The sequence below is a fragment of the Falco naumanni genome, chromosome 9 (assembly GCF_017639655.2).
Source record: "Falco naumanni isolate bFalNau1 chromosome 9, bFalNau1.pat, whole genome shotgun sequence".
Classification (NCBI taxonomy): Eukaryota; Metazoa; Chordata; class Aves; order Falconiformes; family Falconidae; genus Falco; species Falco naumanni.
The window spans coordinates 2,270,383-2,295,187 of NC_054062.1; the positions used below are offsets into that span (position 1 = coordinate 2,270,383).

At 44.6% G+C, this 24,805-nt stretch overlaps 1 protein-coding gene across 1 annotated transcript in view; it reads left to right on the top strand.

Moving 5' to 3' along the window:
• Positions 1 to 24,281, top strand: part of BRINP1 (BMP/retinoic acid inducible neural specific 1) — an 88,500-nt gene extending 64,219 nt beyond the window's left edge. Inside the window, exons 4-8 of the mRNA XM_040607607.1 lie at positions 2,472 to 2,641; positions 3,952 to 4,057; positions 10,483 to 10,719; positions 16,199 to 16,421; positions 22,862 to 24,281. Of these exons, the coding sequence (XP_040463541.1) occupies positions 2,472 to 2,641; positions 3,952 to 4,057; positions 10,483 to 10,719; positions 16,199 to 16,421; positions 22,862 to 24,002 (1,877 nt within the window). The 3' untranslated portion in view covers positions 24,003 to 24,281. The remainder of the gene's footprint in view (positions 1 to 2,471; positions 2,642 to 3,951; positions 4,058 to 10,482; positions 10,720 to 16,198; positions 16,422 to 22,861) is intronic.
• Positions 24,282 to 24,805: the final 524 nt, after the last annotated feature.

Here is a 24,805-nt window from a genome sequence, read left to right on the forward strand (position 1 = left end):
ACCCGGTGTTATTGCCTGACGCAATTCAGTCCAGACTTCCTGGTTGCTCTCTGTCCAAGGCATCTCCAATCTCAGCATTTGTCTAGCTAAAATGAACTAGTCTGGACTGAGAAGTCCTGATTTTTGTGCCTTGACTATTAATATAAAGCATGATGTTTTTCCATAAAAAGCAGTTTTTTCTTGTTGCTGGTGGAATTGAAGAAGAGTTGATGCCTGGATCCAGCAGGTTCCTCTGAGAACCGCAGCTAAGGAGAGAATTACTCCAGGTTTTCCCTCATCTGTCACAACCTGGCAAAATGGTGGCAAAGCATCTTTTAAGTCTGCTGCATCTCTGTGCAGTTAAATGCTTCCATTACATGAGAGATTCAAAAGTTTTGGCTCAAAATACACTTTTACGCCAATCCAGCCTATCTTCCCCCAAGCCTTTTGGCTAACTCCCACGCAGATGTCCTTTCAGTGGCAAACTAGTTGCCTCATGAAAATTCACAGAGTCTGACCTTCCTTCAAATCCCCGCTAAAGCTCACCTTAAAGATGAAACCTGACCAGGCGCTGACAGCAGCCAGGCAGCTGGTGTGCGGTGACCGCTGTTTCTCACACTGATCACAGCCGTCTTATTACCTTGTGCGCTGCCGGCTGTTTGCTGTAGACACCTGTTGTGTCTCATCAGATACGTGGGCTTTAAATCCTCCGGGAGAGGAACTATCTTTCTGCTGTTTGTGTGGATAGAGCCTGATGTACCAGAGCCTCGATCCCTGCCAAGGTCTCATCGCACCGCTCAGTGCACAGTAATGCTGATGGTGATAAAGGAAATCAAAGCCGGTCATTTTCCAGGGAAACTCGTTTTGTGAGAAGTAACAATGATGATGCTGTTAACTACTACGTTGATCGTGGTCAAAAGATAGCATGTGATTTTTAACAAAATATTTGAGAAAAAGCTTTATATGCCAGTCTTCTCCACTTAGCTCCCGTGAAGCCAATTAAAAGATTTCAACTGATCAATTCTTTTGATGAAAAGTGTCTTCTTTCCACCAAAAATTTCAATTTTTCATCTCAAAACTGAAGGCTCAATCCTCAACATATCAATCGCTCGAGAAACTGAAATCCAATAAAAATATTTTGATTCATTTTTGATTTGTGTTCAGGCATTTGGCTTCCAGATAAAAGCTGGAAAATTTCCAGGGAAAGCAAGGAGAAGGACTTACTGGGTTGGGTTTTTTGCATTTATGTAATAAAAGAAATTATTTGGACAAATCAAACTATTTCAGATAATAAGAACCTTTAAGAAAAGTAACTTCTCTGTCTTACAAAAAAATAAGCAAAAATGCTGAAAAGCAAAATATTTCTTGGCCTAGAAAGTGGTGGTAATTTTATTTTATTTTTTTTTTTACCATGCTATCATTGCCAGAGGCAACGTATTCATCAGTGGTTCATCAATCAACTCAGAACAAGTACCGTTCCTCTCATTAAGAGAGCTATGTAGAAATGGCACATTCCTAGTGTAGGTGTCTGTTCTTTTCATTTATTAAAATCGGAGCTTCACACGTTAAGGATGCAGGATGGTATTCTGCCTTTTTACTCCTCCTATAGTCCCAGCCTTGTGTTAAGAATGAACTGGATTTTAATCTGGCTCATACAGCAGAAATTGAACTTCTAGGTAAATATTACTTCACACCTTTGTGTCCTTTTCATCTGCTTTTCATTACATACAGGTTTCTGCTAATGTTTAGGATGTTTGGTGCTATCAGATCTTAACCGTTCCACTCCCGGATTCTCTGGTTACTGATTAAAAATCACCTGTCGTCCCTTATCTTGTACAGTATTTTTCACTCTCCACTTAAATTACCTGAATGACACTCTGAGAGGGGGGAAAAAAGCAGAAAGGATGGTTGGTTTACATCAACTTTCTTATTTGTTCTTTCCCCTGATCACTCCCCTTCACTCACCCCCCCCGCCCTCGCCCTTTTGTGGGGTCACTGGAGAGGTACGACTGGTGTTCGTTTGTCCTCTTCACCCACCTACATAACTATGTCCTATTTGCAACTTAGATCATTTATTCCTTCTAGAAATGGGGTCAGAGAGAGACTTGCATAAAAGTGGCATCTTCTCCTGTCAGTTGTGCATCGTTCTAGAGCACTGCCCACAGAGAAAAGCATTCCTTGAGTGGGACAAATGGTACTGAATCCTTCCCAGCAGTTGTGTTAAAGCTATGATGGTTAATAAATGTCCAAAATAGTATCTACTCAATTCAGCGGAGCTGATCTCCAGCGGTGATGGACCTGGCCTTTCTGGCTGAATGGAGGAGGCTCGTATGTACTGCACTGAGGTTCCGGTACTGGTGAGGAAGGGTGGGTTCATTTAAGAGTGCTTTGCGTTGGGCTTTTCTTTCTTCAGGTAAGACACATGATGTCGTATGTTCCTGTTAAGATGACCCTGCACAGCAGCTTGAAATCTCCTTTTCTTTCTGCTGCAGGAGAGGAGGCCTTGACCATGTACATGGACAAAAGCCGCCTCGACAGAAAGTCAGGCAACGCTACCCAGAGCGTTGAGGCATTGCACCAGCTTGCTTCCTCCTACTTTGTAGATCGTGATGGCACCATGAGGAGACTCCACGAGATCCAGATCTCTACCGGAGCAATCAAGGTACTGTATCTTGCCTTGGGAAGAGAAAGAAGACTGTGTGCCCATGCTACTGCCGTAGGGGTTGAGGGCAGGACATTGCCAGTTCAGTGTGATGGCTTTTTTGATCACAAGTTGTTTTCTTCCTGTGCTGATTTCCTAAGGTAAATTGTTTTTTTACCAGCCTTATTGAAGAATTTATTTCCCCAGAGCCAGTCATACATGGAAAGGGGTGGGCATCCAATGTGATGGTTGTCTAGGACAGGAGACTTCCACTGCTGTGAGGCAGTGACCCCTGGAAGGAAGAGAGGGAAAAGACAATCCAGATCAGCAATGGAGGTTGGAAGGGAAAGGCAGGTCTGTGAAATGTTCAACCCCATGCAACCCAGAAGTATTTTCCTCTTGTGGGTATGACTGCTAAACATCTCTCAGATGAATTTGCTACAAGAAAAGGTGAAAAAATCAGTGTGGCATTGCTGAGGTACCTTGAATGAAACGGACTGAGAGACAGCGAGGGGGCTTGTGGCAGGCAGGGAGGCAAGCTGCTCAGAGCATACAGAATAGGGGAAATGGTTCTGCAGACAAAGGCTGCCTTCTCTGAAAGCAATCATCCTATACTGGGGAGGGATTTTATTGTTGCAGAGTTCACCTCAGGGAAGGTGATGTGGATGGAGTTGTCATTGTTAGCCATTTCTGAAAGGTTTCAGCTCTTGTTATTGTTCTGTGCTGTCTCATGGCTGAGTCTGTTCCCTTCTGGGTGGGAAATCGTATTGAGATATTGAAACAGCGATGGCAGATAACCGCCCTTTGTGAATTCAGGAAGGGCAGCTCTTCTCCATGGCTGGAAACCATTAGCAACAACCACAGCAAGAGCACTGCAGGCCATGTGTGCCTCCACCTAACCTCAGCACAAGGATGGTCTGCACATATGTTGTGGGAGCTCTAGGCACCACTGTGGGCTTGCAATCCATCTCTGTATCTTGCTTTCCAATAAGAGAAGCCAGGGAATAATTCCCCTACTTGCTTCTGATGTTCTCCGATGGAGATGCTCTATGAGAAACATCAATCTGCAGGACATCATTGCCAAGCCCAGAATAACATGTGGTACCGTAAAGAAAGCAGGCACATTTCACTCTATTTTTTGCAGCTTGTGAGTGTGCCAGACGTTAGTCGTGTCTGTTCAGTGTGGCGCATTATTTCCCAATTAGGGAAGATGCATTTTGGATTGCATCAGCTGGTGACAAGCAGTCATCATATTACAAGGTCTGAAACTGCCTGGGGAAGACATGGTGCTGCAATCAAAGGGGACACTCTGTTTTCTCCATCCTCCACAGGTAACAGAAACTCGTACCGGCCCCCTGGGCTGTAACAGCTACGACAATCTGGACTCTGTGAGTTCTGTCCTTCTGCAAAGCACTGAGAGCAAACTCCACCTGCAAGGTAGGGCACAGGAACGGGGGAGCTGGACATACAGGGCATGGAGTGGGGGGATGAAATGAGAGAGGGGTGCCCTTTATTCTAGCCTGCTTCCATCCTCTGTTTGCTGCGATCACCACCTTTGCTGTAAGCTCACTGAAGCAGGACTGATGGCTTCTGGTGGCTTCATACGATGCTCAGCGCAGCAGAGCCAGGGCTTGACAAGGGACTGAGCTAAAGGTGCAAAAGACTGCAGACTTGAACCCCAGTGAGGTGTCTGGGTGCCCTCTGCCATTGAATTTTCATGGACTTCTGTGTATTATACATATATCAATATACATAAATGTGGCCTTTTCCATTAATATTGTAGGGATATTCCATCCACGTCTCTGTCCCTCCCAAACTGCTGTTTTGCGTAAGAGGTTTGCAGATCAGCTTTTGGGATTCTGTAATGACGGTAATCTTTGGGAAAAGTCACAAAGGTTTTATTTAGATGCTAGAAGCCATGGCTTCAGTCCCAGTTGGGGAACTAGTCCAGAAGTCAACAGATAGAGGTCATGACTGAATTAATAAATAAATACATGCCGGTTAGCAAGAAGTCAACTTCAGTACAAGGAGGAAATTCACTGGGCGTGTAATTTACTAAGGTTATTCCCAAGTTTTTGACAAAATAAGGAAATGTTGGATTTAACTGCTCATTTGCCCAGATGGTTTTATTTCTGGAATCCTTGTACTTGCACAAATTTTAATTTTTCAGATGAATGGGCTACATTACATCTTCCGCTTTGAGTATAATTTGGCAAGTGCTGTTTTAATCTTGGGTTCACAGAAACTGGGTTTCATTTACTGAGTCATGTTGTGGATATTATTATTGTTGTTATTATTTGCCTTTAAAAATAATAGGCAGGTTGTCTTCACTATTCCAGTGATTATCTAAATCACTGAGTTCAGGTTATTACCTAATTAACAACACACAATTTGAGGCTTTTTTATATACTGTGATTATGGCTGCTGGTAATGAAAACCCAAGGATGACACACCAGATAACTAGGTAAACAGCTAAATAAGCATACAGCTTGGTTTATAGCAGACAAACTGGTAAGTAGGTAAATCAATAGATCTCTATTGGCTATCTGATCCTACAAGATAAGAGAAAGAGCAAGATGCCAGGGAGGGGGAAAGAGGTGGAGGAAGAGTGAAAGTTTAGGAGAGAGGTGGGATGTAAGGTGAGTGAGGCTGTGATTTCTGATGGGAGCAGACAGAGGACCTGTGGGGTCAACCACACATGGGTCTCGTGGAGCTTCATAGCATAACCCAGCACAGAGAGGACAGACCCAAGCCAAGAGAGACAGCGAGGGAAGGGAGCAAGGTAAGGCTCTTCCTAATAGAACAAAGTGACCTTTAAAGCTACACCTGAGCTTTCTGCCTAATCTGGAGTGCGGTTCTTGGGATAATTACCCAGGAACCTTCCTCTGCTCTGAGAGGCCTCATTAGGAATTAGTCATAGGGCTGCAGGTAATGGATCGTGACCAAGTCTCCCCTGATCTGATTAGCAGCTGAGCATGAGCTGCTGACAGAAATCCACGTTACTACCTTCATGTCACTCTGGCTCTATAAACGAGCAGCTTCTTCATGACAGGGAGAAATTCTATTTCTGAACTTGCTGCAGCCCAGCCCTGAGAGTTGTGCTTCCAAAACTTGCCCTCTAGGAGATGCAATGGCTGGACCCAGAGCTAAGCTACATATTCATGTCTGCATGTAGGGTTTGGGAAGGTCAGCCAGCCTGGAGATTTAGGGAAGGACCTGGATGCATGTGCAGTATCTGGTTCTGCACCTGTGGTTAAATGGATGGAAGAGCATCACTAATTTATAAACCAGTATGCATGTGGACCCAGCATGCACGTCCATCTCTGTCAGATGCCTTCATTCGGGTGTATACACAGGTATATTAATCGCAGTAGCTCAGAAGGTTTGCCTTTTAAATAGCACTATCTGGGGACAGGTTCCCTGTCCTGTGCATGGGGAGGGCTGTGCACAAAGCTGGGGGGACCAGCCCGCACGGGGCTGGGGGAGATCCTGCTGTGGGCTGGGATCTCACAGGTGACTGCATTTATTTGTGCTTTGCATCCTCCTGTCCCTGCAACCAGCATGAAACCATCCCTTCATCTGCCTCCACCTCTGGTGTGGCTGATGCATGAGCTGCCTGTGCTGCCTGGAAAAGGAGTAAGCCAAAGCATGGGAGGGGAAGGTGCTAACAGCTCCTCAGCAGTCTGGTGGGAAATGGGAACATGTGTTCCCTAGAAAAGTGTCCTAGGCTGAAATTTGAAAATCTGAGTGAAAAAAAGCATCATTTTGAAAAGTTCTGGGAAATTAAAATTGCAGAGACACGTCCTCTTGGGCAGCGTATGTTAATATTGCAACGTGGCACTATTTCAATAGGGTAAAATCCTTCTGTGCTATTCTAAACACTGTGATATAAAACCAGGAAATATTGCATAGGTAGTTTAATACACCAAATACGGTAATAGACTGTTAAATTTACAGTACAATTAATGTTAAAGTCTTTGCCAAGGTGGGCAGAGCAGTGATGACAATACAAAACATTTCATCTTTTCAGTGAAACAAAATGAGGGAGTATGAAAAATACATTTAGACCTTTCCCTGTCAAAAGTGCTTTTGGAGTCAACACGCTCTCACAAAATGCTTCAATGAAACTGCATTTTCAACAGAGAACTCTTCTATGGAAAATGTCTCAAATAGCTCTAATTTAGAGCTGGGGAAATTTACCTCTTTTAATGCAGGAAGCTTTTTATATACAGTCCGAAGCCAAACATCTCTCTAATAGTTTTTCTGGGTGAATTAAGGACATGTTCCCTTGTCAGAAACTTCACATTCTGCCTGTAGTTAGCTAAGACAAACCAATACCAAATCAGTGTTGCTCTGAATTTTTAAAGAGGAACTTTATGCTTTACAGACTGGCAGAATTCCTCCTTCCGATCAATAAGTTACCTTCAAAACTAAGATATTCTCCCTAACACTTGCCACTAGCAAACCTACCTTCTGCATCTATTATCAGCTACTGAGGCTGCGGTGGAGGATAAGCCCATTCCTTGTGCGCTTAGAACAGTGGTCTCAACCAGTATAGCCTTCTTGCAACCTCATCTTTGTCAAGATTACCTTAAACGATTAATCACACCTGTGCTTTACTGGCAGCTGTAATCAACTCAATTTCAGTAATATCTAGTTACTGGGCATGGTATGGAACTACACATGAATGGGAAGGGTACCAGGACTGAGATGCTGCTAGCCCAGTACCTGTGCAACATCTTGCCAACATCTGCTCACAAGGGTGTTCAATGCAAACCCAAAAATACTGGTATGAATTTGCCCTTGTCTGGGTATGATGATAAATGTGTGGGGATTTATATATGTCAAGGTACAAATGTGAGAGCAGGCATGGCTGTATTTCAGTAACCCTATTACTTTTATATATATATATATATATATATATATATATATATATATATGTACACCCTGTAATGATTTCTTCCACAAGGAAATTCCTAGCTGGAAGATCTGAGTTGCCTGTAATCCCTACAGAATGTTTGCAGTTTTTAAGTTAGAGCTTTGCATTTGGAGTATGCACGCTCATGTTTTGATGGGTAGCTGGATTTGTGTCACTAGTGTTCCTGGTCTAAGCACATATTTGAATATGTGCTGCTTGTTAAATGCTGCAATTAACTCTATGGATTCCAGCAGAACTGCTCACCTGGTTAAACTTAAGGATTTCTGTAAGTGTTTTGTTGAATTGATGCTAAATGTACAGGGGTTCTGACTACCTCTTAAACATGAGGTTATTTCTTAGAAGAGGATATCCTGGAAATGGTGGTGGTTTTTTTTAGAAACCACAAGTTTTATGGGCAAAAAGTGAGCCTCCACATGAGGAACTCTGCAGGGTAGGATGGGACGGTGTTATGTTTTGGAGATTACAGGGTATTCATGTTTCTGCGTGTATTGAGATACACAATGCACGTCCTTTGCAATGGGAGGTGCTTTCCCTGAAACTTTAGTTGCTTTTTTTACCCCTATTCCTTCCAGAGGAAAAAAAAAATAAAAAAAAAAAATCTCTGAAGCTGGTGTCATTTGTAGCTGGGACCAGACAGCTTGTTGGTGCTGTTACCCACATTAAAACTGGAAGAGAAACTATGGTGAGCTGAAGAGCCTGTGGTCATTTGGGCCTCACATTCAAAGGGTGAGGCCAGGTCAGGTTGCTTCTTCATGAAGCACAGAGTGGAAAGATTTATTCACGGGACTTGGGCCATGAATAAACTGGGTCAATGCACATCAAGAAGCCCAGGCCCCCTCTCCTGTGAGCTTGCAGGCTCAGTGAGTACAGCAGCCTTCAGGCCCTCCAAGCCCCCTTTGTAGATCTTGGTTCTCCAATAGCACTGCACTTTGTTTCCATCCTGAAGGAAAGTCTTGGAGCCAGGCAGGTGGGACCATTCCTGTCAGTGCGAAGGTTCAAAAAGGAACTGTCCCTCTGGTGGTTGCTTCAGATCAATCCCTAAAAGAGACTGAAGTTCAGTCCTTCCTGAAGACAATGGGAAGAAAGCTAAGGTGCTTGTTGAGAAACATCTCAGGGAAGACCAGATGGGTCTCAAAATGATAATCAGCCTTAGACCACTTTTGAGGTTCACTGGGGTGCGGTAGGCTGTGGCCAGCCCCTTGCATGTTCCCTCTCTTCCCCACAACAGCACCACAGAAAAGGCAGCAGGATCTGTGCAGGCACAGTGCCTCCAAATGCCAGGCTTGACATCCTTCCTTGGGCAAGTGCCACAGACGTCTTCTCCAGCTCAAGGTTGCTCTGGGTTCATCCTGCCCGGCGGCTGCCGCTGCTCCGTGCTCGGCTGCCAGTTGGGTCAGACAGTGGGGCAGCTCAATGCCAGCAGGCATGGTGCTTGTGGAGACTGTGCCCTGGCAATAGCAGCAGGGAGAGGAACCAGAGGTCCCTGTGCCTTCAACACCCTCCTGATCCCCCCAGACTTGGTCTTCCAGAGGGACCTTGTCAAAACTGAGATCTCTCAGTGGAACCAAAAGCAAAAGGGTAATGGGGGTGCCAGGGTCACTGCCCACCACTCTTCTCTTGTCTGAGGTGGACGTGACCCATCACTGAGATGGGCCTGAACTCCTGTAAGGAGTCACAGCCCTGCTTGCCCTTCCTGCACACTGTCATCCTCTGAATTATTGTCTTATTTTCATTCCACTCCAATGAGCTGTCAGGCGCGGATACAGTAATTCAAGGCAATAGAAACACAAACAGATGGGTAATTGACCTGCATGCCTTCATTACGTTGGAGTTCAGTGCTGCTGTTCGAGCCATAAACTCCTTTATCTGCCACTCCAAAATCCTTGGGCCTTTTATGAGGAAGGCGAGCGGGCCAGGCTTCCCGCAAAAGGCTCGCTCGGAGTTATTGTTGTCTCTGCCTCGTGCACCGCAGATGCTGACTGAGTTTGACAAGCAGGACTCACCAGGTAGAAGAAAACATCTGTGAACCCTCAGGGACATCTGCAGGGGGACAGGAGATGGGGGCTGGAGAAGGACAGGTTGGAAAAACACGTACACTGTGCGCGAGGCAAACACTTAAACTGTTATCGTGTCCTCTGGTACCCGAGCAAGCGTACGCCTGCACAGATGGATGGATACGCAAACACTTGCTATGGAGAAAGAGACATGGGGATAGATCTCTCAGCTAATGTAAATCTTCAGAGCACCACTGAAATCATTGGCACTAAATCCATTTGCACTTTTATAGGATTTGGCAAGTAGCCTTCCTAGCAGGGAGAGAGCTGAAAAGACTCGGGTACCCAGCTCCTGTATTTATACCATGGGAACTGGGCACTTAACTCTGCAAGGGTCTTTTATATATCCCTCCTTGTATTATTTTCCTTTCTTCTGTTTCCTTTTCTCTTTCAGTGTGTGGTTTCCATGTTTCTCTGGTACCAAACCTATTTAGTCTCTCTCAAATAGATCAGAACAGCGTAACGCTCATCACTTCTGAACTAGCACTCGGTTGTGAAGTGTAAAACCAGTCCTAACCCGGGAACAAGGGAGGCTTTGGCTTCAGCTGCTTTGTGCTGTACTGGAATCCAGGACTGGGATGAAGGGGGTACACTGGATGTTGTGGAGGGGGTGTTACTTGTCACCTTTCCCTCACAGAGCAGGTGGGTTCTGCTCTCAGCTACCTCACTAGCTGCACTGGAGGCACACAATTTGTAGCTCACCTTCTTTACTCATGACAGCTCCAATAGAAATACCCCAGCAGCTTTTAATTCCTCAGCATCACTTTCCCAAGCTGTTGATGAAACAGGTTTTGAAAAGAACAAATACCTGAAATGACATCTTTTCTTGTTTCCCCCACCCCCTTCTCTGCCTCTTGTTTCTATGCCAGGTCTCCAGATCATCTTTCCTCAGTATTTACAAGAGAAGTTTGTCCAGTCTGCCTTGAGTTACATCATGTGCAACGGCGAGGGGGAGTACATCTGCCGGAACAGCCAGTGCGGCTGCCAGTGTGCGGAGGAGTTCCCGCAGTGCAACTGCCCCATCACTGACATCCAGATCATGGAGTACACCCTAGCAAACATGGCCAAGACCTGGACAGAAGCCTATAAAGATCTGGAGAATTCAGGTAACCAAACAAAACACATTTTCCAATTGATTTATTTCAAACAAAACATGTCACATTATACCAGGTAAGAATCTCTTCTTCCCTCAGTATAGTGCTCCAGTTTGGATAAAAAATAGAGGCTATTGAGCCCAAAAATGTGATCTTAGTCTTGAGGGAGTATCTTTTTTTTTCTGTTTCAGATACAGACAAAAACACATGCCACATGTAATTCTGTGTGTAACGGGATATTTTCTATGGAAGGATTTGTTTGCTTAAAAACCTGATTTTTCATAGCAACCCCGCTCAGAATCCCTCTTTAATAGTTCTACAGAGAAACTTCCACAATATGAATGATGCAGAAATTGCTTTTCAGATTTGCATGAATGATTTATTCTGCTTTGGTGAAAGGCAATTCACAGAGCGAGAGCACAGGCCAGATGACACCTCATTTGAGATAGAGAGGAGAAGGGAAAACGACTTCCCTCTCCTATGGTGCCGATGCTTGCTGGTGTGAACGTTTTGCTTTTCTCTCCACTTCCTACCAGTCTGAGGCTGGAGGTATCAGTGGAGTTTGTTCCACGTTGATGCTGGGCAGCACCCATAGTAGCTGTGCGGTAGCACTTGCGTGATAGGCACTCTCAAGGGCTGGAGGTAGGAAAGAGAGCAACAGTATCGGTGCAGTCACACCCTTTCCTTTGGCAAGCAGTCTGCATGCCCCGAAGCCCCATGGGCACTATGCTGAACTTCATCGAGAGCTTACCCCTGTCCTGACTCTCATCTTTCAGTGTTAGCCAGTTACTTCCCCACACATTTTCTTTAACGTTTATGGTCATAACTGTCCAGGTCTCTGTGTTAGGAAAGAAAACTATGAGGAAGGGACCATCTAGTTTCATCCAAGGCACTGAAGAATTCTTCTTCAGAAGTCTTCCCGGCAGCAATTTCTTTCTTCATGTTGAAGGTCACCTTAATCCCTTGAGTGGCTGGAACAAAGCGGCCTGTGTTGTTTTCTTGATAGGCTGTTGAGGACTGCTTCATACTTTGATATGCGAATCCTGCCGGCATGTCTGCTGTTGCACATATTCTTATGTCCATCTCCTGCGGTCAACTTGGTGCTCAACTGAGCAAAGTCAGAGTAGTAGTTAATAGCCCAGGGCTGATGACCATGTTGACAAGGTCCCCCCATATATGTACACTAGGGGAAGCTGCAAGGCTGGGGCTGTTCCAGAAGTAAGTCACTAGCTGAAGGGGTCAGTGGCTTTCTGGGGGTTTTTATAGATTCACGGACGGGGTGGGTGCACTAGGGCAAATCAGAAGTGCAGATACTAGAAGCTTCTGCTAGATCAGTACTACACAAATTAGGGTTACTGGTAGTGCTCGCCTGCACAGCTCTGCCATTAGTTATACGTTGCTAGTTGCGGTACAGGATCTTCATACAAGATGCTCAAGAGCCACATGTTGGCCACCATTCATCAAACCCCTTTACACTCCCAGGGGATCTAACCCAGACACTTAGAAGGTGAGAGCCCTATGGAGAGAGAGGAATTACAGTCCAACAGTGATTGCTTTACTGTTACATTCTGTACTTGTTGCACTCAATCTAAGCAAAGACTGTGGTAGATAATTATATTCGGTCTCCCTCCCCTTGAGATTTCAACAGGGGAAGGTGTTTTTTCATTTGCCATGTTAAAATGACACATTGCAGTGCAATTCTCTGTTGTGCTATAGCCATATTCCACCCAGGACTGGAGGCTTTTCAGGGCTAGACGGAGTGATTATCTTTATGTTTAAAGCTGCTGCATCTCATTCATCACTTTGTTGCATCATGCGTGAACTTATCCTTTGAGATGAAAGTTGCTGTCACAAAAGACTGTAGCATTAGTATTTTGCTTTTTTGTTTTAATAAATATTCCCAATAACAAGAGGATTTTCTTCATTATGAACAGCAGAAAAGAAATCTCTAATGAAATCTGAAGACTTTTCCAATAAAGTAGGCTGAAAGGCACATGAGTGCACTGAAAGCAAATACCATTTCCACAGGAAGCTGCTGATAGCTTGAAAGATCTGTATTCTGGCTCTGACGTGTGTTGGATTCCTATGCTAATTTGAAAAAATCATGTGGGACAAATCAAGACTTGGTGTGATTTGGGATAGTATCTTCAAAGTCAAGGAGGCTGCAGTGAACTGCTGCTGCTGTAAATCAGCTCAGGAGCTCTCTTAGTCCTGTGCTCCATCGCTCATGTGTAAATTGAGAAAAATAACACTGCCTCATTCTTGGCATTTTAGTATGGCTGGCCAAAAAATTCTGCATCGGAACTGTGATTCTGGGTTTTAAAACAGCACTTTGATTAAAAGTCATGGGGTTTGGGCTTTTTTTGCAGTGCTATTGCTTTCTGACAAAAATGTGATTTTATTTTTTTTTTTTTAACTGAAAAGACAAGCACTGGAAAAATGAAAGTTTCATACTTGAAAGAGATGTTTGACACGGCCATTTCACTGAAATGCCATCATCCTTCTCCAGAGGCTGGACCTCTGCCCCCTGCCACCTGCGATGATGTGTCATTGCCATGGGACTGCCTGCAGGGACTGGGTGACTCAGCAAAAAGAGAGGCCACGTTGCATTATGGGGGATGTAGTCCCAGCCATCGTCGACATTGTGCAGATGAATGAAATAAAACCAAATGCAAACAGATTTATTAGTTAATTGGAAATTCTCAGGGTTAAGAATGAATTATTCCCAGAAGGGTACAAGACTTAGCACAATGCAGCCATAGCCTTGGCTGGGGCCTCCAGGGACAGTTATAAATAAATATAAAGAAATAATGAAGAATCTATTCTTTTGGGAAAGTATTTTCTTTTTTCATACCCCCCCCCCCCCTTTTTTTTTAGAACAACCTCATTCAACTTTTGTTTTGCTGGATTTCTTTGCTAATTTGTTTTTCTCCCAATGTTGCACTGCAGTATCAAAATGTGCACACTGCACTGAAATTTCTCCTTTACTCGTCTCTATGAAAAATGTAGCACATTCATCATCAAAAGGAAAAGATCTTGGTCTTTTGCACAAACAGGCTTTTGAGGAAATTGATTTATAAGGGGTGGGAAGCAAATGCAAGGCTTTTACTGCTGAAAGGTACCAGGAGTAATCAGCATGGTCAACAGAAGCAATTATACGTGATGATAGTTTCAGAGGACCACTGAACAAGAGAGACTCATTTTTGGGGAGGAGAAGGGCACTGAAAGCAACATTACAAATAGAGTGAAAACCTGAGAGATGATTAAAAAAAAAAAAACACCTCTGTTATCTTTGGTGAAGAAAGGAGACAAGCAGATGTCCCATGGATCTTGATAGTGCAATGATGAAAATTATTTTTATTAGGTGCTCAGTTTCACCATGTGATGAGTAGGATGTGAACATCCATTTACCATCTATGCAATGATGGTACTGACTAATGCATAGATGTTCTGTGGTAGGCAGTTGAGCATGAACTGCAAGTTGCTGGATAATAGGAAATCTGTTATGCAAATATCCATAAGCTTTTTATGATAGGTTGTAAATTATCTGGTCTGATTTTCTTCAATAATTCTATGGATTATTACTTTTTTTGAAAAGATACCATCCTTTACCAGCTTTCATTTTTTACTTTTTTTTTCCTGGCTATTGTCCTCTTTTCCTTCTGAAAATGGGATGAAGGAATTTTAAAAAAGGATTCAGAAAAGAAGAAAAATAATGTAGATAGCTTACAGGAAAAGAGGGCTGCATTTCATGTTGGCTGCTTTGTGGGGTTTATGGCAGGGCTCTATCCAGCCTCCCCCCAGAAGCAGGACCACCAGCAGCAGCAGGTCAGGTCAGCCATGGCTTCGTCTGGCAGAGTCTAAAATAAGGGGTTCTGCATCTCTGGGCAGCATGTTCCAGTGCTGCATCACTGCCGAGTAAAGAAGTTTTTCAATAAGCCATTTGAATTTCTCAAGCTGCAAACTGTCTATTACTCCTTATTATATCATATGTGTCTAACAAGAGGAGTTTCTCTCCTTCGTATCTGTAAGTACCTTTTAAACAGTGGTAAGCTGTAATTAGATTGCTCCTTGGCAGCTCCACCAGATTAAACAAGTGCGGCTTCCTCCACCTGACCCTGCAGGACTTGTGCTCCAGGGCCTTGACCACCTAGGTAGCCCTCAGCTGTGCCCTCCTCAGTTTCTCAACACTTCTCTTTAATTGGGTGACCCTAAAGTTGGCAGAGAAAGACAGGTGCAGCCTCAGTAGTGCCAAGTAGAGGGGAAGAGAAACTTCCCCAACCTCCTGGATTTAGCCCAGTATGCAGTTTGTGTTGTTCCCAGTCAGAACATAGTGCTGACCCACCTTCAGCATGGTGCCCACCATAACCCCAGGACCTTTCCAGCAGCTGTTGTTCAACTGGTTGTTTCCAAGCCTGTACTGACGTGTGTGGTGGTTCTCTCCTGGTGCAGAACTCTGTTCTTTTCTTTATTGCATTTTATAGGCTTTTTGTTGGCCCACTCCTCGTGTGTCTCAGTGTGTCAAAGCCAGTTTACTGGTATCAAAAATTGAGTTATTTTCTACTGACAAATGGGAACCATCTGTTTTTTCCATATGAGGATGTCCCAGCCTGGTAATCAGAGTCTAAGCAAACTATACTTCTAAATTAGGAAGAAAGGGGTGATCGTAAACAGAAACAGTATCAGATTTTTTTCTTTTGTCATGAAAAAAAACCCTCAAACAAAGCCTACATAATGCTTTTTTCATTATCAAACAAAATCAAATGGAAATAAAGTGATTACAAAACAACATTTAACAACGTATTTTTGGATCAATTAGAATTTTCTTTTGGCTAAAACTGACACATTTTGTTCTGACCTTAGCCTTGCAAACTATTTTATTTTCATTGTTACATAAAGCAACCCATTTAACTTCAAATGTTCATGAAGTTAAATGAGAAAAAAAGGATCAGAATGCTCTGCTTAAAAATGAGAAAGCTGGACATTTTAACACAACCCAAACCCTTCCTCTGGGGATTTTTTTTTTTTTTTTTTTTTTTTTTTTTTTTTTTTTTTTTAACAACACAGCCAAAGTGATTTGACTTCAACAACAAATGACAGTTTAGGAGCAGATGAAAAACAATTTAAATGAGAGCTCTTTAACTGACAATGATTACAACGCCTTGCTTTTTGTTCATAACCCCCAGACTGTAATCCTGTGCTCTAGGGAATTTGCTTCTCTTTTTTACTTCACCCTGTACACATTAACTGTGTTGTTTCACCCTCGTACTCTCTGGCTTTCATTTCCCCTGTGGGAGCAGCAGCAGCCCTGGAATCAGTGGGCTTCCTGGGCAGACTGGCAGACCAGTGAGTTAATGGGCATCACCTTCCTTTAGCAGAGCACTGATGGCTCATACATCATTGCTGTTTCTCCATCCTGCTAGTGACAAGCTTTGGAACTTGGTTGTAGTTCAGAAACCTCTGTATTTCTCCACATTTTTGTGTGTTTCAGATGAGTTTAAATCCTTCATGAAAAGGCTACCTAGCAACCACTTCCTGACCATTGGGAGCATCCACCAGCACTGGGGGAACGACTGGGATCTGCAGAACCGCTACAAGCTGCTGCAGAGCTCCCTGGAAGCCCAGCGCCAGAAGATCCAGCGCACTGCCCGCAAACTCTTTGGCCTCAGTGTCCGGTGTCGGCACAATCCTAACCACCAGCTGCCCAGAGAAAGGTACCTTCATCCTTCCTTGGGGATGGCTGTGGTGTGGCAGGTAGCTGATGGAGCTGAGCCGGGGCTAAACCTAGCAGCCTAAGTGCTTGGATACAGGGTTGCTAACACGGAGGTTTGGGGGAAAGTGGTAAAGTCTGGGAGTGGGTTGGAATTTCTGGAGGTGTAAGTAACCATTACCACACACCTAAGCATATTTGCATCCTTCTGCGTGGTCTTACCTACCCAGGTGAAGGGCAGTGGCTTATTCTGCAGTGTTCTACAAGAATATTTCAGAGCTGCCATCAGACAGCCAAGCAGGCTAAGCTGCTTTTTAAGCGATTTTGCCTCATATACCACCGCCAAGCTTTAGGCCTCCATTTGTTGTTAAAGTGGACATATGGAGCACAAGATGCTTCAGCCCCTTTTTGAGTTGTGTTCCGCAATGAGTGTAGCTAGAGTGAGAGAGAAGCTTTAGTTTCGATTGGGAGTAGATTCCATCACTTCTACAAACTGCAGAGTAAACCTGCAGTCCTGCCCTGGCCAGAAGCTCAGCAATGTTGTTACAGGTGGAGAGAGTAGATTTTCCATTACAGTTGCACAGCTGTGGATATCTAACAGTCACCTCCTGCTGGCCCCTTTCAGCACTGACCTATAGCTGTGTTTAAGTTTCCATCCAATCATTTTTGGAGACTTGGATCCGTGGATTTTAACAAACAGCTCTTGCTATTTCTTTCTACGTTGTCTGAAGTGAAGTAACACTGAAAATCTTGGGGGAAAAAATGAGTCCAAATGCTTTTTCTTCCATGTTTCTTTTGGAAGGGTCAGGCCAAGTTAATATTTGTAGAGGAATGTTTTCTCACCTCCTTCTTTTCCTAATTATTCAGTGTCAAGAGAACATTAACTGGTTGACTGCTGTCTCTTGTTATCATCCAGTCCCCCGACTGCTAAACACACAAAGTTTTCATTTCATCACTGTGCAGCTTGGCAAACTCTTCCAGGGGTTAACATCTCTAATTACCAAGAAATCTCATATTTCTGGAGAAAGTCTTGATGGACTTACTAGGGATGAAGAGAAATATCTATTAAGTTTAAGAGATTATGAAAAAAGTCTTTGGAGAACTTCCTAAAATTGGCCCATTCCTGCCAATTGGCTGAGCTGCTATATACAAGCCAAGTGGTGGTGGAGTCACCAGCATGTCCAGGCAGTATTTTGAGTTGTGCCATGACAAAAAAGTGAAGCAGCAGCAAGCAAATATCCAGCCAACCATGCTGCTGCAAAGCATTCAGATAAATATGTCTTTAGCATTTCTCTTCTATTTTAAAAAGTCAGCCACGCAGAAAGGGCGCCTCCAACTAATACTATAAAATCTGGAGGAAGAAGGACGAAATGGATGATGGCAGCTGGAGTTTTAACTGACTGATGTGCTTGATTTGTTTAAGTCAACACCACCAGGCATATTATAATTTCTTTTCTTATTTGTCATTCTGCATTTGTAGCTAGGCAGGGGAGCAGCTTGGTAGACAGATACGTAGTGGAAGAAGTATGCATGTCATCATTTTTTTTCACAGAGCTTGGAAATACTCTAATTTTCTAATTGTTGCTGTACAGAACGACAGACGCTTATCAAGCAAGCCAGTGGCTTTGAAAGGATGGAAAGGTCCTGTTAAGAGCAAGCCTCTCTTTCTCTTTAATACAGGCAATAGTAAGCCTGCATTATATATTCAAAAGCAATGTGAGAAAAAGAAATAGGATTGCTGTTGATTGTCCTCAGGGAAAGGAAGAGGTGGCGTTTCCAAAGGAAAGGAAGAGTAAGGATTTCAGCAATTAGACTGATTCTCCGTGACCTTTTGCAATAGCTAAGGAGATATATATACGCACATGTATTTGCTCTGCACTGCTTTTGCTTAAAAAAGAGCTCTTTGCAGGCAAGTTTGTTGGTTTAAAAAAGAAACCACTCCTCAGTTGTTACAGTGTCAATGTTGAATGAGTACTTATAGTTGCATTTTAAAACTGTAAAATGTAAAATATAAATAATATCCAAAGGAGAGAGGAGCTGATACATGTTCTGGGCTCCAGCCAAATTGTCATTAGTTAAGAATACATCTCACAGCTGCTGAGAATAAAAATAGCATTTTTTTACTTCACTGTTCCATACAGAAAGCCCCAAAGTATCTCCACAGCAGCCAGTGCTGGCTGGAAAGAGAAAGATGATTTTTCAAAGGAAAACTTGCTAAATCCCTACCTTTTTACTTGCAATTAAAAAAACAACCAACCAACCAACCAACCAACCAACCAAAACAACCTGTCCTACTGGATCAGGGGTTTGGTGTTTTGGTTTTTTTGTTTTTTGGTTTATTTAGTTTTTGGTTTTGGTTTGGTTTTCTAACACTTAGCTAAGATCCCATCTACAACAAAGCTGAGTCTTTGTCTCAAGAGACACCCATCAGCCTCTTCCCCTCCCCAGACCTGGTTAATCCTGAAGGACAAGTCAGGAAAAAAGAAAATTATTCATAACCTTTCTGTATGACATGACCTCCGCTTCTGATCTGAAAGCCCGACACTGTCCTGCAAAACATGGTTTTTTGTCACAACAGATAGGTTTTAAATGGCGAAAGAGCTCTGCGTGATCACCTGGCTCCCAGCTCCCAGCACCACCAGGGGACTGCATGTCTCCAACCAGCAACAGCAAGAAAACACTGGAAAATAGCTCTCGCTCACAGCTTTGCCTGGATGCAATTTTTTTTTTTTCATTTTAGTTTTGGAATGTAAGATATTAAAGTTGAACGTAAAACTACTTGACAGTGACCTTCAAAGACATAGCTTCCTTTTTTTTAATTTCACATGTTCTAGTACTTTATACTTTGAACTAGCAGAGGTAGCAAATGTGAGGCAAAATAACTTTTGCAATGATATTAAAAGGGAGAAAGATAAACTGATGACTCCTTAATGAAAGAGAAAATAATTAAATTGAAAACCAATCACCACTCTGCTACTGGCTTTCAGCCTTTAAGCAGTGGCTCTTTTCAGCTTCCTTCTGCCCTGACAGTTCTTGGTTCTTCTTGCAGGCCTCTGAGCCATCATAGCTCTGTGTTTTAAGTTACCTCCTGACAGCTGAAGGGCTGTGACTGGTCCTGCACATATTCTTATCCTGTCCCAGTTGCAAGACAAAATCGATTAATTTATACCGCTTTTCCTCTCTCTCACTCCATCACACTTCCCATTGTCATGTTTGTAGCTGATGCCCAGCTCTGCCCTGGATTCTGCATTTTCATTTAATTATGTCCTTTATTGCTGCCATCAGCAGATGGTGGGTAGCATTATTTTATTTTTTTTTTTTTTGTCCTACTTGTGTCTTTGCTGAATGCTAAGACATATACACACACACCAAAAAAAACCAACCAACCCTCTTTCTCCTGAACTCCTCCCATCCGTCCTCCACAAAGTTGATCTGGGGAACAGGAAAATTACTAGTTTCGATTACAAGATGTCAGCTGAGAATCCTTTCTCGTTTTGCTGTGCTGACTGCTAGTGAGAAGGTTGGAACGATGCCTTTTTTTTTTTTTCCTAAGACAGACAGGACATGGCCATCTGACCCTAGTTTTTGTTGTGTTCCCTGATGTGTATCTGGGCAGTCCTGGACCCATGAACTCAGTGGCATTATCAACATGTAAAACTGTGTAAAGCAGTAAGGCAGCACTGCACAAATACACTGGGAATCCTGTGCATGAGTGAGCGTGTGAGGAAATCGGGAGAGTCCCGCTGCCTTGCATGGAGCTGGAATTGTGATCTGTCCATGGCAGCCGTTCAGCTGCTGTGTGCCCATGCACCGATACAGGCTATTGGAAGCAGTGGCCCTATGTGCACACAGGCACACCTCTGACAGTGCCGAATACCTCATCAAACCCACCTGAGAAACCACCTGTAGTCGTATGAGCAGCCATTAGTGCCTCATCTGAAAGCCCAGCCCCACAAAAAAGCAGTAAATGTGATCACAGTGACAGCTGTGGGAATCGGGGAAATACTGTCTTTACCTCATGGACAGGGGTAGGGATGCTGAGAGGGTACAGGATGGAGCTGGGCATTTACCATCTGTCTGCCACCAGCCTGCTGCTTCAGCTCTTCATTTGCTTTGTGCTGCTGGGCTTCTCCTCTTGGTAGAAATTCCAGCAGGAGTGGGACCTAGGAACAAAGCTTGGGGCTGCAGAAGGTATTTCCTTCAAAGCAGCCTCTGATGTTCATCATTGTCATCAAGCCTAGTCATGGGAAGAGGCAGCATGCAGGAATCTTGCACTTCTCTTAGCAATTCCCCCAGCCCAGTGAACCCAGGCAGCCAGTGTGCATGCATTGGAGGGTTGCTGTGCTTTTAGTTCATCCTCCACTTGCTCATTATCTCTTAACTTCATGCTTAGATTAGTGGTTAGAAGCAACAAAAGATTTCAAAGAGGTGCATGGAGGAATTGAGGTGGGTTCACAACACCTTAGGGGGATTGAAACTTGGAATCTGGGTGCCTTGCTAAATTCAAATGCATTTTTCTGGCTTTCCAACTGTGAGGCTTCAGATGTGGTAAAAAAAATTTGTATTGCTGAAACAGTGAGCAAAAAATCACCTATCAGCAGAAGGGAGACTCAGGCCCCAGCGGGTGGTTTTGAGAGTTCTTGTTGCTGTCAGTAATGTGTTTTGCAGTCACGCTGTGCTGTCCCCTCCACACCAAAGCAGAGCTGTCCTAGAAACCAGGAGCCCTGTGCACTTCTTCTGGGGACCAGGGCTGTCACCATCTCCCTCTGCAGCAGATGTGTGGAGAGGTCACTGCCTTGCTCCCAGGTTCCCCAGCCAGGCTTTTCCACTAGCAGGAGAGCTCCTGTTAGCTTTGAGTAGTGGAAAGAGACCCTGGTAGCCCTGTACCACAGGAGGAATGTAAAAATTGGCTCTTCCCACATCCAAGGCTTCAGAATTTTCCTGCTATTGCAAGTCCTTCTTCCTCGCTCTGTCTCTCTTTTTTTTTTTCATTCCTTTCACTCAATTTCTTCCTCTTTCTTTTCACTCCTATAGGTCCTCTGTCTTTCAGTTGTTGCTGTTGTTTCAGTTTTCCCCTTTCTCCAACCCTATTCTTCCTGCCCACTGCATTTCTCCCTCATTTTTCCTTTTACCTGCTTGTTCCCCCCACCCCACCCCCCCCACCCCCCCCCTTTCTTCCCCTACCCTTACTGCTTCGGCTTCTTGATTATTTCTTTCCTTCCAGTGCTTTTTTTCCTGTTTTATACTCTTATCCCTCCACTCGCTCCCTCCCCCTAATCATCGTGCTGTTCTTTGCTGCTGTATCATTTAATGCCTTCTTTGATACAGCCTACAGCTTAATGATTATTCGGAGGTCAGGCGATGCAGGTGCCATGAATTTCACTAATCCAGCTCTGAGAGCCTCTGTCCATAATCACTCCTCCCTTTCTACAGGGACTGAATCCTAATTTGTCATTAGCCAGTCCTCTCACTGCAGCGCTACCAAGAACTTTTTGCCCAGAGGAGACAATGAAGTATTCATTAGCTGGGGGGAAGGCGGAGGGGAGGGAGCAGGCGGCTGAACAAGGCGTTCTGCTGAAGGCTGCTGAGAAAGGAATCGCTGTGCTGAGATTTCCCGGGGTGGTGGGGAGAGGGGGGCAGCAAGGCAACATTGCATGTGCCTTATACAAAAAGCAAACGTGGGTTACAGTGTCATTCATTAGGAGTCATTCCAGGGCTGCAGGACGTGGATGTGAGGGCGCTGATCTAGCAATTATGGGAGTGGTGGGGCCTGGGAATGGGCAAGCGTGGCTGCCTGTTGTGGGGAGAGGCTTTAAGAGGTGGTTAATTAGCAGCAGATTTTTTTAAAGGAGAAGCTGTTCTAGCAGCTTTGTCTCTACACACCCTGGCTTTCATCCTCTTTTCTGCTGTTGTTGAGCTCTGTACCGTAAGCAGAGGTTACTGCTGGCTTTGCCTCATCCCATTACGGGTCTGTTTTTGGAAAGTGGGAGGAATTGCCAATGACACGGAGAGGACTTTTCTTCTGCTAGCCCAGGAGTTATGGGGACCTGCAGTGCCTGATAGCACCTCAGCCTCTGGCAGGGCTTTATCAGCTCCATCCCCGTGGCTGAACTTTGCTACTGCGGCACAGATGGGTTCTTTGGCAGGAGACTGTGCCAGTCTCAGCTCCTGGAGCAGTGTGAAGAGAGACACTTTTCAGATGATCAGTTCTAACTTCTAGCTATTTCTTAGAGGGCTATTGCTCTCCACCAAAGGAGTAAACAGCAGATGAATGATCCAGTCTAGAAATAGACTGGAATAGCTGCCAGATGCCATGGCAGGGCACCAATGTTCTGAGAGCTCTGCCTCAGATATATCCCTGAAAACACTGCGGCTCTAGTAAGATGCTAGCACCAAGGACTGTGAGGTTCTAAAATGTTAATGATTTCTTCTTCCTACCCGCAGGACAATACAGGAATGGCTTACCCGGGTCCAGTCCCTGCTCTACTGTAATGAGAATGGGTTCTGGGGGACGTTTCTGGAAAGCCAACGGAGCTGCGTTTGCCATGGTGGCACCAGCCTGTGCCAGCGCCCCATCCCCTGCATCATTGGGGGCAACAACAGCTGTGCCATGTGCAGCCTCGCCAACATCTCTCTCTGCGGCTCATGCAACAAGGGCTATAAGCTTTACAGGGGTCGCTGCGAGCCTCAGAACGTAGACTCAGAGCGGAGTGAGCAGTTCATCAGCTTTGAGACAGACTTGGACTTCCAAGACCTAGAGCTGAAGTACCTGCTGCAGAAAATGGACTCTCGCCTGTATGTGCACACCACTTTCATCAGCAACGAGATCCGCCTGGACACCTTCTTTGACCCCAGGTGGCGCAAACGCATGTCCCTCACCTTGAAGAGCAACAAGAACCGGATGGACTTCATCCACATGGTGATCGGGATCTCCATGCGAATCTGCCAGATGCGCAACAGCAGCCTGGACCCTATGTTCTTCGTCTACGTCAACCCGTTCAGTGGGAGTCACTCTGAGGGTTGGAACATGCCCTTTGGGGAGTACGGCTACCCACGCTGGGAGAAAATCCGCCTCCAAAACAGCCAGTGCTACAACTGGACCCTGCTACTGGGCAACCGGTGGAAAACCTTTTTTGAGACTGTTCACATCTACCTACGCAGCCGGACTCGGCTGCCCTCCCTACTGCGTAACGAGACTGGCCAAGGGCCTGTGGACCTTTCTGACCCCACCAAGCGTCAGTTCTACATCAAGATCTCGGATGTGCAGGTGTATGGCTACAGCCTGCGTTTTAACGCTGACCTGCTGCGCAGTGCCGTGCAGCAGGTCAACCAGTCATACACGCAAGGCGGGCAGTTCTATTCTTCCTCCTCCGTCATGCTCTTGCTGCTGGATATTCGGGACCGAATCAATAGACTGGCGCCTCCTGTGGCCCCAGGGAAGCCCCAGCTGGATCTGTTCTCTTGTATGCTCAAGCACCGCCTGAAACTCACCAACAGCGAGATCATCCGTGTGAACCATGCTCTAGACCTGTACAACACCGAGATCCTCAAACAGTCGGACCAGATGACAGCCAAACTCTGCTAACCCGGACTTTTCAATGGACATGTTGGTGATTGATCCTTTTGCTGTAAAAAAATAAAAGAGAAAAAAAAAGAGAAAAAAGTAAAAAGAAAGAAAGAAAAGTGGGGGGGAAAGTAAAGAAAGGGGGGAAAACCAAGATTTGTAAAATGTAATTAATATACGAAAAAGAAAAAAAAGAGGAAATTCTTCATTTGTTGAAAACTAAACCCGTTCTAGCAGCTGTATAAAACTGTCAGGCATGTTTGTTATTTCTATAATCCGTCATAAAAGGGTAACACCGTACATTCTCTTGACCTTGGGGTGTTGCTTGCTAGTCCTCAGGGGCAGCAGAGTAAATGAAGGGAGGAGCAGAGAGAGGGACAAACTTCTGTAATGAACTGTAAAGTTTCTGCTATGCAGGTGCCAAGACAAAGAGACAAACAAAGCAAAAGCAAAACAAACAAACAAGAGTTATATGTAAATGTAAAAGAACTACCATTATTCCTATAGTGGGAGTAAATGGTTAAAGATAAAAGATATTTCTTCTGTTGAGATTTATGCCAGCTTTATGTTGAGTTATTCACGCAGCCTGTGCTGAGCTTTACTGGAGGACAGAAGGCGATGGCAGTCCTTTGAGTGTAAAACTAATGCCCTGTTGGCGAGAAGACACATGGGAGGTGGAGGGTGGGTGCAGGTCTCAGGTGTCTTCACTTTGGGATTTCCATCTTGGAAGACTTTTCACAGAGGTAGAGTCTCAGCACTTGCTGAAGGATGGGACGTGTCAGGTCCCTTTGGCTGCATTGTTGACCTGGAGTTCATGTCCTGCA